Source organism: Pan paniscus, chromosome 19, assembly GCF_029289425.2.
Source record: "Pan paniscus chromosome 19, NHGRI_mPanPan1-v2.0_pri, whole genome shotgun sequence".
Lineage (NCBI taxonomy): Eukaryota > Metazoa > Chordata > Mammalia > Primates > Hominidae > Pan > Pan paniscus.
Genome location: NC_073268.2, coordinates 27,601,120 through 27,615,696, shown reverse-complemented (window position 1 = coordinate 27,615,696; position 14,577 = coordinate 27,601,120). Strand labels below are relative to the sequence as shown.

The 14,577-nt window shown below is 40.1% G+C and overlaps 1 protein-coding gene and 1 pseudogene across 10 annotated transcripts in view; both read right to left on the bottom strand.

Annotated features, from left to right (window-relative positions):
• The window catches only part of ACACA (acetyl-CoA carboxylase alpha), a 331,241-nt gene that overhangs the window by 62,553 nt on the left and 254,111 nt on the right, over window positions 1–14,577 (bottom strand). For 9 of the 10 annotated variants that reach the window (XM_003817948.5, XM_008971230.4, XM_063599111.1 and 6 more), the window contains 3 exons: window positions 14,229–14,326; window positions 9,847–9,967; window positions 8,408–8,518 (listed from right to left, as the gene is read on the bottom strand). In XM_003817948.5, the coding sequence (XP_003817996.1) occupies window positions 8,408–8,518; window positions 9,847–9,967; window positions 14,229–14,326 (330 nt within the window). Of the gene's footprint in view, window positions 1–8,407; window positions 8,519–9,846; window positions 9,968–14,228; window positions 14,327–14,577 lie in introns of those variants that run through there. The other variant, XM_055101006.2, reaches the window with a different exon arrangement.
• Window positions 51–8,401, bottom strand: LOC134729504 (high mobility group protein B1-like; annotated as a pseudogene).

Genomic DNA, 14,577 nt, shown 5'->3' with positions numbered 1-14,577 from the left:
TTGTAGAGGGGGTCTTGCTTCTTGCTATATTGCCCAGCCTGGTCTTGAACTCCTGGCCTCAAGCCATCCTCCTTCCTCGGCCTCCCAAAGTGCTTGGATTATAGGATTACCATGCCAACCTGATTTTCTACTTTAAAATGGGAAATGTATTATGCCTTCCATTTCACAAAGAGGAAACTAACATCTAAATAGATTAAAGCCCAAAGTTGCTTACCTAGTAAATGTCAGGGAGAAGAACAATCAAAAGTTTTTTGTTTTTTTTTTTCTGAGATGGAGTTTTGCTGTTTTTGCCCAGGCTGGAGTGCAATGGTGCAATCTTGGCTCGCTGCCACCTCTGCCTCCCAGGTTCAAGTGATTCTCCTGCCTCAGCCTCCTGAGTAGCTGGGATTACAGGTGTGTGCCACCACGCCTGGCTAATTTTATATTTTTAGTAGAGACGGGGCTTTACCACGTTGGCCAGGCTGGTCTCAAACCACTGACCTCAGGTGATCTGCCTGCCTCTGCCTCCCAAAGTGCTGGGATTACAGGCATGAGCCACAATGCCTGGCCAAGTTTTTTTTTTTTTTTTTTAATCTAAAGGTTCTGTAACTCCAAAAAGTTTGAGCACATTCATAATAGGTTGTCAAACATGATAATTTCCGAGTCTGTATTCAATGCCCCAAATAGAGTCTCAGAGCTTTCACTTTATCTAGAAGCTCTGGACTGGTACTTGCTGTAGGGTCTCCCAAATTCTTAGACTCTAAGCCACCATATATGCATGGGCTCTCTTAGAGTCAGAGACAACTTCTGCAGTGGAGCTCTGTGTGGCGATTCCACCCTGCAAGATCTCCAAACCAGAGCACTCAGGATTGCTGGCAGGTCACTAAGGCACACTAATAGAGTCAAAACATAACCTGGTATAGTTTTCTACCAAACTTGAGGAATATCGAATGAAAAACAAACAAAACAATCCCCCCAAATGGGGCCAGATTTACCAATATTTTATGTGTGGGGACGGAGCGCTTGAAAATTAGGGAGATCTGTCCATTGTGCAATAATTTCTGAGAATTCATTCATAATGCTAAAGCAAGGATTACTCAGAAAGGAAGCCAAAATGCCCTCTTTAGAAAGGAGAGTGATCCCATCTGGAGCTATGGGAGTACAGGGACTGTCTATTGTGAAAATAGGTAGTTAGGGACTTTTAAAAATGCAAATTGCTAGACTGATCCTTAGAGTGATTATGAGCTATTGTATCAACAAGTCCTTGGGGACTCTTGTAGACAGATGACTGACATATATACTACCCTGTCACGACTGAACATCGTGCCTCTCACATTAATGGCTTTCCAAAGTGCGTTGATTGTTGCTAGATACATCTATTGGGAAAGTCAATACATGAATATACTGCCACAGTGAGGACTGTCATCTAACATTTTCTTGAAGGAATTTTTGCCTTCTAAGAATCAGAAAGTATAGAGAATAATGTGTTCGTATTTCCTTTCCAGAACCAGGATAAGAAATTGCAATGAGAAGGAACCCTAAATGCACCTTAGAGAAGACTATGGCAGTGCCAATGTTTTACCTATTTTGGCTCATTTAATTCTCACAGCGACTCTGGTACACAGATACTATTATTACTCGTCTTTTACAGTTAATAAAACTGTAGCCCAGAGAGGTTAAATAAATTGCCCGAGGTCACACAACTAAGTAGGTGGTAGAGCCAAGAATTAAACCTGGGCAGCCTGGCTCTAGCCTCTCCATGCTCATAACATCTTTTTTTTTTTTCTTTTTAACTAATAAAAAAAATTGTAATTTACTTAGAAGCATTCAGAATGCCAACAAAACAGCTGCAACTTTTTTTTTTTTTTTGCAATTACAGAGTGGTATTCAGTTAACAGAACAATTGTTTCATATAAGCTGCATCAGAGACAATTGAAAATGAAAAAACTACCAACCCCATATATAACTTACATGTGCTGTGCACCAGTAAGAACCTGCTTAAAATTTTTATGCCAATTTACAACCCCCATCCTGTACCAGGCAAGGTTAGTGGCTATGAAAATACCACCAGGACAGGGCTATCTAAAGACACTTTTGGTAGTGTGTTAACTATACAAAAGAAGACACCATACAGTTTAAAAAAATTCTTACACAGCCTTACATTTCAATTTTTTTCTTTAAAAGGAGTGAGTTGTATACAGGGGGGTTAAATGCTTTATAGACAAGAAAAAAATCTGTGCTAGAACCAACTTATTCATCATCATCATCTTCTTCATCTTCCTCCTCCTCATCCTCTTCATCTTCCTCATCTTCCTTCTTTTTCTTGCTTTTTTGGCCTTGGCAACTCCCTTTTTTGCTGCATCAGGCTTTCCTTTAGCTCAATATGCAGCAGTAACCTTTTCGTATTTTTCCTTCAGCTTCGCAGCCTTCTTTTCATAAGGCTGCTTGTCATCTGCAGCAGTGTTATTCCACATCTCTCCCAGTTTCTTTGCAACATCACCAATGGACAGGCCAGGATGTTCTCCTTTGATTTTGGGGCGATACTCAGAATACAACAGGAAGAACGCTGAAGGAAGCCTCTTGGGTGCATTGGGATCCCTGAACTTCTTTTTTGTCTCCCCTTCAGGAGGGACGTAGGTTTTCATTTCTCTTTCATAATGGGTCTTGTCTGTCTTTGCCATATCTTCAAATTTTCCCTTCTGTTTAGCAGACATGGTCTTCCACCTCTCTGAGCACTTCTTAGAAAACTGAGAAGTTGACTGAAGCATCTGGATGCTTCTTATGCTCCTCCCAACAAGTTTGCACAAAAAATGCGTATGACAACATCTTGCCTCTAGGCTTCTTAGGATCTCCTTTGCCCATGTTTAGTTGTTTTTCCACAGCGAGGCACAGAGTCACCCAGTGCCTGTCTGGCTCTCGCTTGCCCCAGCGCTGTCTCTATCGTAACCTCTTTAAGTTATGTGAAAGTTACAATGCTGCCCGCCCCACAGTGAGAGCTAAGTAATCTCTCCTTCCCTTCTTGAGCCTCCATGACTTTCATGCTGTGTTTCACAGAGTCATGGGTGGGTGAGCATGGAGACTACACAGTGCAGTCTGGTGTAACAGACAATTCCCACTCATGAGAGGAACTCTGGTCCTGTGCCTAACAGAGTCACCTATGACAACTTCACATTTCATACTGCATAGCTGCAGAAAAATACATATATGAGAACCAGAGAGAAATGTAACTTACTTGCACCAAGTCTCAAAAGCAAGATTAGCAGAATTAGCCCCCTACCAAACTAATGGCCCTAGTCATACCCATCACATAATTTCTTTTTTCCTGGCAGATTCAGTGGAAATAGGGGCCTGATCTCGCTAAGGGGGATGAGAGTATAGGATTTTTTTTTTTTCTAAAAAAGAAGCAGAGCTTTAAAATACAAGAAAAGTCACATATCATCTCCTGGTGAATCTATCACCTGCACATCACTGCCTTTGGCATATACCTTACCTTCACAGGCAGTTAATGTCCACAGGACAACCATAAACTGCATATTCTTATTTCTCTGGATAGAGAATGTGCTCTCTCCCCCCAAGTCTGGGGCAATGGATTGAGAGCTAGTAGGCTCCAGTACACATCAGTGTTCCTTTACAATACTAGTTCTTCCCAGCCTATCTGCCACCTAACACTATGTTAAACATACTAATACTTTTACCAGGAAAGGGAGAAAAAAATAAAGTAAAAAGGAAACTGAGAGGAAGAGTGGTGGGAGGAGGGAAAGTAAATATGATCATCTCTGCAAATGTCCAGTGGCAAATAGACTTAAGAGTTTATGACTCTGCAATCATCTCAGCTCCTTAACGGTGCATCTTACCAGTTCCCCAAGTACACAGGTTACTGCCTTTGCCAGGCCAGCATGACTCCCTTCAAGCAGGGTAATTTGCCACACACATCAGGTCTGCCACGCAGTGAGGCATTTTAAGGAATCTGTCACCCACAGCCTACAGTTCCTAGAGTTAGGATCTACTACCTTGAGTGACATGAAATAGCAAGCCCCTAGAAACTTCTCTTATTAATGTCATCATTCTCACGACATTTGGACAAACAGGAAAACGACCGGACCACCTTCTCTTAGGCTTTACAGACCACTAAGCAAAGAGGCCTGAGCTTTCTTTAGTGAAACTTAGGGACATGAAAGTTCATGTTCTGACCCTGATCTAGTCTCTCTCAATGAAACTAAGTCACTTTCCCTTCTGTTTTTGCCTTCCTGTCTACGAAATATAGCCCTGATACCATTAGCCCATTCCAGAAGATAGCAAGGAACCAGACAGATATTCTTGACTGAATTTCAAGCAAACCCACTTGGGCTGCTTCTAATCACCAGCCTACTGCCTTTAGTTCTAATGTCAAATGTGCTTAGTAACACTCAATAAAATCCAGATACTACAACTCATCTCAATTTGGGTAATATTTTGAATATTTTACGAATAACTGCAGGCAACAAAGCAAGACAGACATGGAAAGAAGATACACAAATGGTGAGTTCACAGGGGGAAAAGGATAAAAATACGAAGGTGGGAAGCACTTTCTGGTTTTGGAATAAAAGACACAGTGGCAAAGGATGGCATCCATGAATGAAACATGTAAGTATACAGAAAAACCACCAAAGTAAAAAAACAGGAAAACACCAGAAAATATTTATTTTATATGAAGGTTACTACTGTTGGCTATAAAAAGAAATCCTTTAAAAAGTAAGAGTCTTTGGAAGCAAAAGATAGGAAGGTGTAAACTAATTAAAAACAGGCTAATGACAGGCAACATCATGTGTATGCCGAGATGGAGTATAGCCATAAAAGCCAGGCGCACACATGCAATGTATTAAGTTGAAAATGCATGTCTCTTCAGCTTCATATCTATTAAAGGAAGAAACAATTTACAGGTTGCTGCATTATGGGAGTATGATATGTGGAGTGTCAACCTTTTCTCTTCAAACTGAACCATGTTAAGTAAAATCAATGATGGGGTTTGGGGGGTAGGGGAAGGAAGGGGAAAAGCAGGGAGAAAGAAAGTTTTTAAAAATCTCTGCCTCAGCAAAAGTTTTCATTAAAATTTTAGACAAATCATCCCTGTGTCCTTCTCCCTTGCTGCCTGGGGCTCCATGCTATTTCTATGCAAATAACAACCTCGTGGTTTATATCTTATTATTTCCACCGGAGCTGCAGCGACATGACCTGAGATGTGTAAGAGGTGGGGGGAGGGGGGGGCAGAGGAGGGGATTTGGAGAGGAGAGAGAAAGGGAGAGAAGAAGGGCGGGGGAGAGAGAGAGAGGGTGTTCATTCAAGTGTGAAAAAATATTGTCAGGAGTGAGCATCAAGAACAAAAAAAAATTGCAGGGATAACGTGTTTATTTCAGTCCCCCCCAAAACCCCCCAACCCCCCCTTCCTGCAAACCAGCACCTTTTAAAATTCATTGGGCATCAGGCGATCATGCACAATCCATCTGCTTTCACTTTATCATTTGCATTTCATGCCTCTTGGCTTTTGATGTGCTGATACTTTGATGCAATCAGGAGACGCGCATTATCATTATTTCAATTTTCAAAGGGGTCAACAGGATCGGCACTTGCACACACAAGATTTTTTTCCCCTACAACCTCTGAACACCCCCACTCCTTATTCTTCACCCCAATGTTTAACATAAAGGATGAAGACTCAAAAAGGTGGGGGTCAAATATTTACAGTCTAAGACTGTATATAAGCTTGCATATGTCTCCTACATTTCCACCTTACACAGGTACATACTATGAGCAAAATGGCCAAGGCTTAAGAAAGGAGGCTCTATAATGTTTCAAAAACACAAAGACTTTCTCACACATGGACACACAGGGCGGCACACAGACAGAGAAAGAGGGGGATCTATACGCAAGACACAGACACAAAGAGACAGAAAGATCAGCACCCACACAGAAAGAGACATGCACTCAGGGTGACTTGCACACACCCAAAGTACACAATACAGAGAGATACCTACAGAAAGAAAGGCAAACAGAGATGAAGAAAAACACCAGCACACACAAAGACAACACACAGAAGGAGTGAGTCAGAGGAAGCCATCTGAGCATGGTAGTTTCCTTTTTTCATACCTTATAGGCAAAGGGGCTGATAGGATATTCTCAACGAATTTACATAAAATTGGGTGTCTTCAGCAGCACAGCTCTATACTTAAGAGGAGCTGACATGAAGATAGTGAAGCAGGCAGAGCAACATTAGGTAACCTCTGTATCTGATCACTTCCTTCAGCTAAAAACAATCATGCCCTTTTGGAAGTAAGCATTGTTTGGTAAGTTAAAGCTATAGCTTTATTTATCTTTCACCCTGTAACTAAGCTTTTGTTTTAACAAGCAGCCCTGTAAGCTATGACAGTGAATATAATGAATTTGATTAGAACAATTCAATCAGATTTTAAGAAATCAATCTCTAATGTTTCTTCATGGCACAAATGAAATTCAACTAGCAAGTTTTCAAGCAAAACAAAACCAAAAACCCAACATCTGCTTTTTGTAATATTCTTTGTATATAATATAGTATCGGGGCAGGGGGGAGAAAGAAACTCAATATAAGAAGATATATTTCAGAAATTAGCTCTCTGACTGGGTATGGGAACATCATGGAAATATAGGTTTTTAAAGTACCATTATCTCTGAGAACAGAATTTTTAAAATCTTTCAAAAATTCTGTTCTCATAGATAATGGTACCTAAAATTATCTTTGGCATTCATCAATATCTCATCCTAAGAAGGTATCCAAAAGAGCAACTTGAGAAAAAAAAACAACAACCTTAAGACTCTCAGCAGTTTCTCCCACTGCAATAATAATCTTCAGCAGTAGTGGTTCACAACCTTTATTTCCAGGCTACTCTCCAAAAAGGGAGGAAGACAGCCAAGTTCGCCACTGTTAGCACTGCTGTGCCTTTCCTTGATGAGAAAAGCAAGCCCAGAGGAGGATACAGAGTTCATATGAATGCACAGAGCAAGCTGATCGCATCAAATGATTCCTCTAATTTCTGACATCCACAAAATCTAATTAAATCAATGGAATTATCAACTTTTTCCTAAATGGGAATGACAGAACACTTAATTCTTACCCTTAAACTTGAAAGTCAAGACTTGATAAAAAGTTCCTGCAAGTGGAGTAAACATAATATCTGATACAATTTAGTATGTGTATTAACTCCATAAGCTCAATCACCAAATCATGTTAGAGAGAGGAACGGGAAACTGAAATTTGAATGTGCGCCAACACTTTTTGCCAAGAACTAGGTACTCTTTTTTTTTTTTTTTAAGAGATGGGGTCTTACTATGTTGTCAGGCTGGATTCAAACTTCTGGGTTCAAGCTATCCTCCTGTTTCGGCCTCCTGAGTGGCTGGGAATCTAGGCATGCCCAGTAGAACTAGGTACTTTTACTTATGTTTTCTCATTTGAGCTCCACATTATTTAAAGGTTTAAATTATTATCCCCCTTTGACAGGTAAGAAAGCTGAGGAGCTGAGAGGTTATATAACTTGCACAAGGGCAGTCAGCCTCAGAATATTCCATTATATTTTTCTGGCCCTGAAGAGAAAATAATTTTCCTATGCTTGCAAAGATGTCAGAACTGCACTGTCCTTTATACATTCAGGTATTCTTGGATAGTTTTCACTCTTTCGAGCAGTGACCTTGCCATCCATTTTTTTCCCCTTTGGAAAAACCCTTGTGAAGTTGGACTAAAAAGGCACAAACCTTTCTTTGGAAGGGAAGATAGATCTTTATGCATACTCTTTCCCAGTAACCCATCCATGCATCCATCCACCCATCTTCCCACTCAATATTTGCCAAATATTTCTTCTATATACAAGAGACCACCATCGGTGCCCTTTTCGAGAGGTGTATTTACAGATTTCACAAAATCATTAAAACTGGATAGTCTCAACAACTAGGCCGGTACCTAATTCATGATGTAGGCCTGAAATGGGAACTAGCACAGCTGGAATCAGAGACAGCTCAATGTCTGTGTATAGATCTCCTCACATCTTTTACTAATAGATTAAGAAAAAGAGAGAAGAAGTGGGACAGAACAGAAGCGTTCAATTAATTCTTTCTACAACGACACTAAAACATAAGCACTTTAGAGCAGCGGTTTTATATGGTTTGTTCACTAACATATACACAAGGCTTGGAACAGTGCCTAGAAAACAGTAAGTACTCAAAATAGTTGATAAATGAAATGAATGAATGAATGAATAAAAAGGCAAGCAAGTCAATGGGCAGAAAAGATGGAGGGAGAGGGGAAGAGATAGACTGAGGAAGGCATGGATTGAACTGCTTCCTTCCAATCAGGATCTTGAATTAAGAATTCACACAATAATCTTCAATCAGCTATGCATACTTCTTCAAAACCCTAGAAACTTACTTTATTGAGGGCTCCAGCTCCTGTTAGAATTAAGTGAGAATTCTCAACCTGGATGGTTCTCTGTCCCAGCCGGACAAGGTAAGCCCCAATCCCAATGGCCCGGCACGTCACCTTAGAAAAGAATAAATTCTACATGTCACATATTTATGTCCTCTCTGAAGCTATAAGAACTAAGGCATAGATAAGTAAAATCCAAATTAACAGAAATAAACATTGCTTTTTATGAAGTCTATTTGATTGACAACAACACACACACACAAATTTCATGGTCAAAGAAAAGAAAATACAATGATGCAAAATTCAGGCTGGGTGCAATGGCTCATGCCTATCATCCTAGCACTTTGGGAGTCTGAGGTGGGCAGATCACTTGAGCCCAGGAGTTCAAGACTACCTTGGGGCCGGGCGAGGCAGCTCACACCTGTAATCCCGGCACTTTGGAAGGCTGAGGCTGGCGAATTACTTGAGGTCAGGAGTTTGAGACCAGCCTGGCCAACATGGTGAAACCCTGTCTCTAGCAAAAATACAAAAATTATCCGGGCGTCATGGCACGTGCCTGTAATCCCAGCTACTCGGGAGGCCAAGGCAGGAAAACCACTTGAACCCAGGAGGCAGAGGTTGCAGTGAGCTGAGATCACGCCACTGCATTCCATCCTGGGCAACAGAGTGAGACGCTGTCTCAAAAAAAAAAGACCTACTTGGGCAACATAGTGAGACCCCCATCACTACAAAAAATTTAAAAATTAGTTGGAGGTGGTGGCACATGCCTGTAGTCCTAGCTACCTGGAAGCTGAGGTAGGAGGATCACTTGAGCCCAGGGGGTAAAGGCTGCAGTGAGCTATGATTGCACCACTGTACTCTAGCCTGGGTGATAGAGTAAGACCCTGTCTCTTAAAAAAAAGGAAAGAGGGGCCAGGTGTGGTAGCTCATGCCGGTAATCCCAGCACTTTTGGAGGCTGAGGCGGGTGGATCACGAGGTCAAGAGATTGAGACCATCCTGGCCAACATGGTGAAATCCCGGCTCTATTAAAAATACGAAAATTAGCTGGGCATGGTGGCACTCGCCTGTAGTCCCAGCTACTCAGGAGGCTGAGGCAGGAAAATTGCTTGAACACGGGAGGCGGAGGTTGCAGTGAGCTGAGATCGTGCCACTGCACTCCAGCCTGGTGACAGGGCGAGACTCCGTCTCAAAAAAAAAAAAAAAGAAAGAAAATAAAAAGAAGTTACACTAAAAGCTAAAACAAAGTGCTGGGTTTGTTTGAAAAATTCAGTTATTTATATTATCCTATCTTCCTATTATCATGTGTGATTAAAATATAATTATAGACATACAATCTTCAAGAAATGCTCTCATTTGGGACTGAATAGCAGTGATAAGAGAAAAAAATAAACCTAGCCACACAGCCAGTTCTTCAAAAATTTCACATTCTGGAAAGATTTACCAGGCTGATGGTAATGATCTCATTATAGGCCAATGAGGATTCTCCAGCAATCATTCCAGAACCTCGAAGGTTCTCGGGTCCAATTCCCTCTTCTTTCCCAATAATATCTGTTATCTTGTACCTATTGGATATGGCCATGTCAAATTATGAGTGTTAAACACAGTAACAACAAGCCATTAAAAGAATAATCACCATTAAAAGGCTGCTAAAAGTGTATTGAAAGCTTATATTTAATGCCAGGGCTTTATGTGCTTCCTTTTATACTCTTCATTCATATGTCTTTCCTTCTTAGCTTGGTGCCTATTTTACCTGGAAGCAACATGGTTTAATAGGAAGAGCGAAATCTGGAATTAAGCAGATAGCCTTTTTTCTTTTTTTTTGAGGCGGAGTCTCGCTCTATTGGCAGGCTGGAGTGAAGTGGTGCAATCTCGGCTCACTGTAAGCTCTGCCTCCCGGGTTCACGCCATTCTCCTGCCTCAGCCTCCCAAGTAGCTGGGACTACAGGCGCCCGCCACCACGCCCGGCTAATTTTTGTATTTTCAGTAGGGACGGGGTTTCACCGTGTTAGCCAGGATGGTCTCGATCTCCTGAGCACGTGATCCGCCCACCTCAGCCTCCCAAAGTGCTGGGATTACAGGCGTGAGCCACCGCGCCCGGCCTAATTTTTGTTTTTTTTAGTAGAGACGGGGTTTCACCATGTTGGCCAGGATGGTCTCGATCTCTTGACCTTGTGATCCACCCGCCTCGGCCTCCCAAAGTGCTGGGATTACAGGTGTGAGCCACCGCGCCCGGCCAAGCAGATAGATTTAAATCCTTGCTCTGATACACACAGGAGTGTGACTCTAGAAATAATAATAACTTCTACAAAATGGGAATAATAATATCTACCTCTAAGGGTTGACAAGAAAGTTAAACTAAAGCAAACAAGGAAAAGGTTTGACGTTATAGATGGCCCTCAGATTTTAGATGCCCTCTCTTACTTTCTAGAACAAGTTTCTTAAAAGCAAGGTCAATGTATATCTCTATAATGAGCAAAAGGCATCATATCAACAATTTTAGACAATTTTACGTAGGAAGAGAATATCCAAACAGAGCGGTAGTGAGAATGCTCAGCTTAGTTTCTCAAGTCAAAAATCCTCTTCTAAGGTAGGATGAAGCAAAGGTCAAAATACTGAACTCCCATTCGTACTCCTTCATAAATATCAAGTATATACACAAGGGTCCCTGGATATGTCCTCTGGAGGGGAAGGTGGAATGTGTGTAGAAGTGAAATGCTGACCAAGTTGTCCAGAAAGCATCCTGTGGATCTAGTGGGAGTCACTCATCTGTCTTCCTGGCAGGGGATTAGGAGTGATAGCTGATAATGGGAAATGGGAGATGGGGAATGCAACTAATAAAAGAAAGGAAAAATACAAAGTTGGAAGTAGAGATGGGCATATATTATTTATTGTTCCACGTGTACCCAGAAGGCTTGGCAGTGGGCACAGTTTTATAAATTGAAATAATAAATAAGTACCCCATAGTGGCTCTTAAAATACTTCCTCCTGCCCCCATATTTTCCTACTCCCTTCTTCATTTCCAGCCCTCCATCAATTCTTTTTCTTTGCCCTTGCTGTTGGTCTGTGACTTTGCATCTCTGCTTCCCAGATTCTGCTGCCTTTCTATTTTTAGCCTCTCCTAATATCCAATAATTCCCCAGTTCTTCCTTTTGTTCTGTATCTAGACTCTATCCTAAAGTTATGTCAGAAATGAGGCTACTGTCCCTTAAGGGGGTTAATTAACTACATTAATTGTATATGTGTTTGTGTGCCTGTTTGTATAAGGTCCATATAGTCATAAATATTCAAGGACCCAGCCAGACTTGCCTGTAACAAACTCAATATTCATAGATTCCAGAAATGAACAGTTAAAAAATATCATAGGGGAAAATCCCATTCAGAGTAGCAAGAAAAAATGCAAAATATTTAGAAATAAGCATGAAGAAATTGGCAGAATCTCACCGTAACTATATTGTGTCCCAGGGCACCATGATGAACTCCCAGAAGCACTACAAGATATTTTAAATTTTTGAGAGAAGCACTATTATATGTGGTATCTGTGACCCTATGTGAACTACTAGCTTTAGATAGTTCATAGTAGTTCACAGTTTAACGTTAGAATGGTGCTACATTCCTTTTGAAAATGTCCTGTCTTTGCAAGCTAGATTTTTGAAGTTTCTGTGAAAACTCAATGAAGAACAAGAAATGTGGGTGGCTATATCCAAGCTGATTCCAAGGTTTGAGATGTTATGCAGACACAAATATCTCATTAGTAAGTAACTGTAATTATTTAAGAATAAATTTTTTCAATTTATGTATATAATTTTTTCAAATGATTATTAAGTTCTTAGGATGCAAATACTTATTGTTTAACTACCTAATAAGCAGAAATATTAAGTATATCTTATAGCCCAGGGGTGCTATGAAAAAATTACTGAGACACTAAGGATGCCATGAACCACGAAAGTTTGGGAACCTCTGGCAAAACCTATATGAAGAAAACTACAAAATGTAAAAACAAAACAAAAAAAACCCCACTCATATAAATGGAAAAACATACCCTGTTTCTTTTTGGGGAAAGTTAGTATTATGAAGATGTCAGTTCTTAAATTAATGTGTAAACTCAATGCAATCTGAATCAAAATCATTATGGAACTTTTTTGGAATTAGAAAAACATGAGACTCTAGCCAAACACAGTGGCTTGCACCTGTCATCGCAGCTACTTCAGAGGTTGAGGTGGGAGGATTATTTGAGGTCAGGAGTTCGAGACTAGCCCGGGGAACCTAGCAAGACTCTATCTCTAAAATTAAAAAAAGAATTAGCTGGGCATGATGGCACCTGTCTATAGTCCCAGCTACTTGGGAGGCTGACATGGGACAATCTCTGAAGCTCAGGAGTTTGAGGGTTTAGTGACCTATGATCACACCACTGCATCCCAGCCTGGGCAACAGAGTGAAACCCTGTCTCTAAAAACAAAAACCCTCTACATTAAAAAAAGCAAAAGTAGCCAATAATACTTGAGGAAAAATTAAAAATGTGAGAAAATTTGCCTCACTAGAATAGTTTAAATAGTGTAGTATTAGCCCAAGAGCAGACAGACAGAACAAAAAAACACAAAAGAGTAAATTTTCAGTAAATAGTATTAGGGCAATTAACTTTTTTTTTTTCTTTTTTTTGAGATGGAGTCTTGTTCTGTCACCCAGGCTGGAGTGCAGTGGTGTCATCTCGGCTCACTGCAACCTCTACCTCCCGGGTTCAAGCGATTGTCCTGCCTCAGCCTCCCAAGTAGCTGGGATTACAGGCATGCGCCACCAGGCCCGGCTAATTTGTATATTTTTAGTAGGGATGGGGTTTCTCCATGTTGGCCACGCTGGTCTTGCACTCCTGACCTGAAGTGATCTGCCTGCCTCAGCCTCCCAAAGTGCTGGGATTACAGGCGTGAAACACTGTGCCCAGCCAAGCAATTAACATTCTTAAAAATACTTGCAGATAGATTATATAAAAACATTCAACTTCACTGGGAGTCAAAAATACAAGTTAAAATAACAATTGCCATTTTTATTCCATTTTATTAATTGATAATAATCAATGTTGGCAGGGGTGAAGAAAAATTAAAGAGGGAAACAAATCCTATTCTACACTGCTGACAGAAATGCAAATCTTGGGAAGGCAATTTAAGATTATTTTTTAAAATCCTTAAAAATTAACTTTTTGACCTGCAATTTCTCTTCTAGAAATTAACCAAAAAGGGATGATCAGAGCTTTTAATTCCTAAAAGTTTATATGAAACTTATATAAATGTCCCTTAAGCGGGTTCAGCCAAGGGATGTGAAAAATTAGAAATAGTCTGAATGTTCAAATATATTTATTATAATAAAATACTATGTAGACATTAAGCATCATATTCTTAAATAATGTTTTAAGAATACATGAAATTTCCCCAAAAATAGTTTTTAGTGAAAAGGATAAATTATAAAAGAAATTCTTGTTATAATCTCAATCACATAGAAAAAAGATATGTCTATAGAAAAGACAGCAAGTGTATAACACAAATTCATAATCGTGGCCTGAAGGTGGGATTGTGGCTAATTTTTTTTTCTTTATAATTGTTTACATGTTTCAGTTTTTCTAAAATGAATTAAGTATTATAAATTTAAAAACTTCAATCAATAACCCAAGCTTCTTCAGCTAAGAAGTGGTAGAGCTGGATGTAAACCTAAAACATCTAGATTATGTCATCTTCAATGTTCTTCAAGGTTATGAACAGCCATACAATATGGAAAAAATACCATATTCTCCTTTCTTTAGTCATGACCAAATTATTCCAATACATATATACCTACCTGGATTCTCCTTCATCTTCCACGTGTTCACAATGGACAGAGTTGAGAGCACTGACTCTCTTATAATCTTGAGGAGTCAGATATAAATACCTGTATCCCTGTGAAGCACAAATAGTTTTTAACTCATTATTTGCCATTGTCATATAATCAGAAGATACAGCAAAGCATACATAATGAAGCTTGTTCCACAGCTAGCTTTAAATTGCCACATCACTCCTTAGGTTTACTGTCTAATAGAATACTAGCACAGACAGTCCTCCTTTGAAAGATGAAGTGCCTATTTTTTCACTCACTAACTGTCCTTGAAACAAGACACCTTATAGCTGCAATTCCAAGTATATTCCCTTCA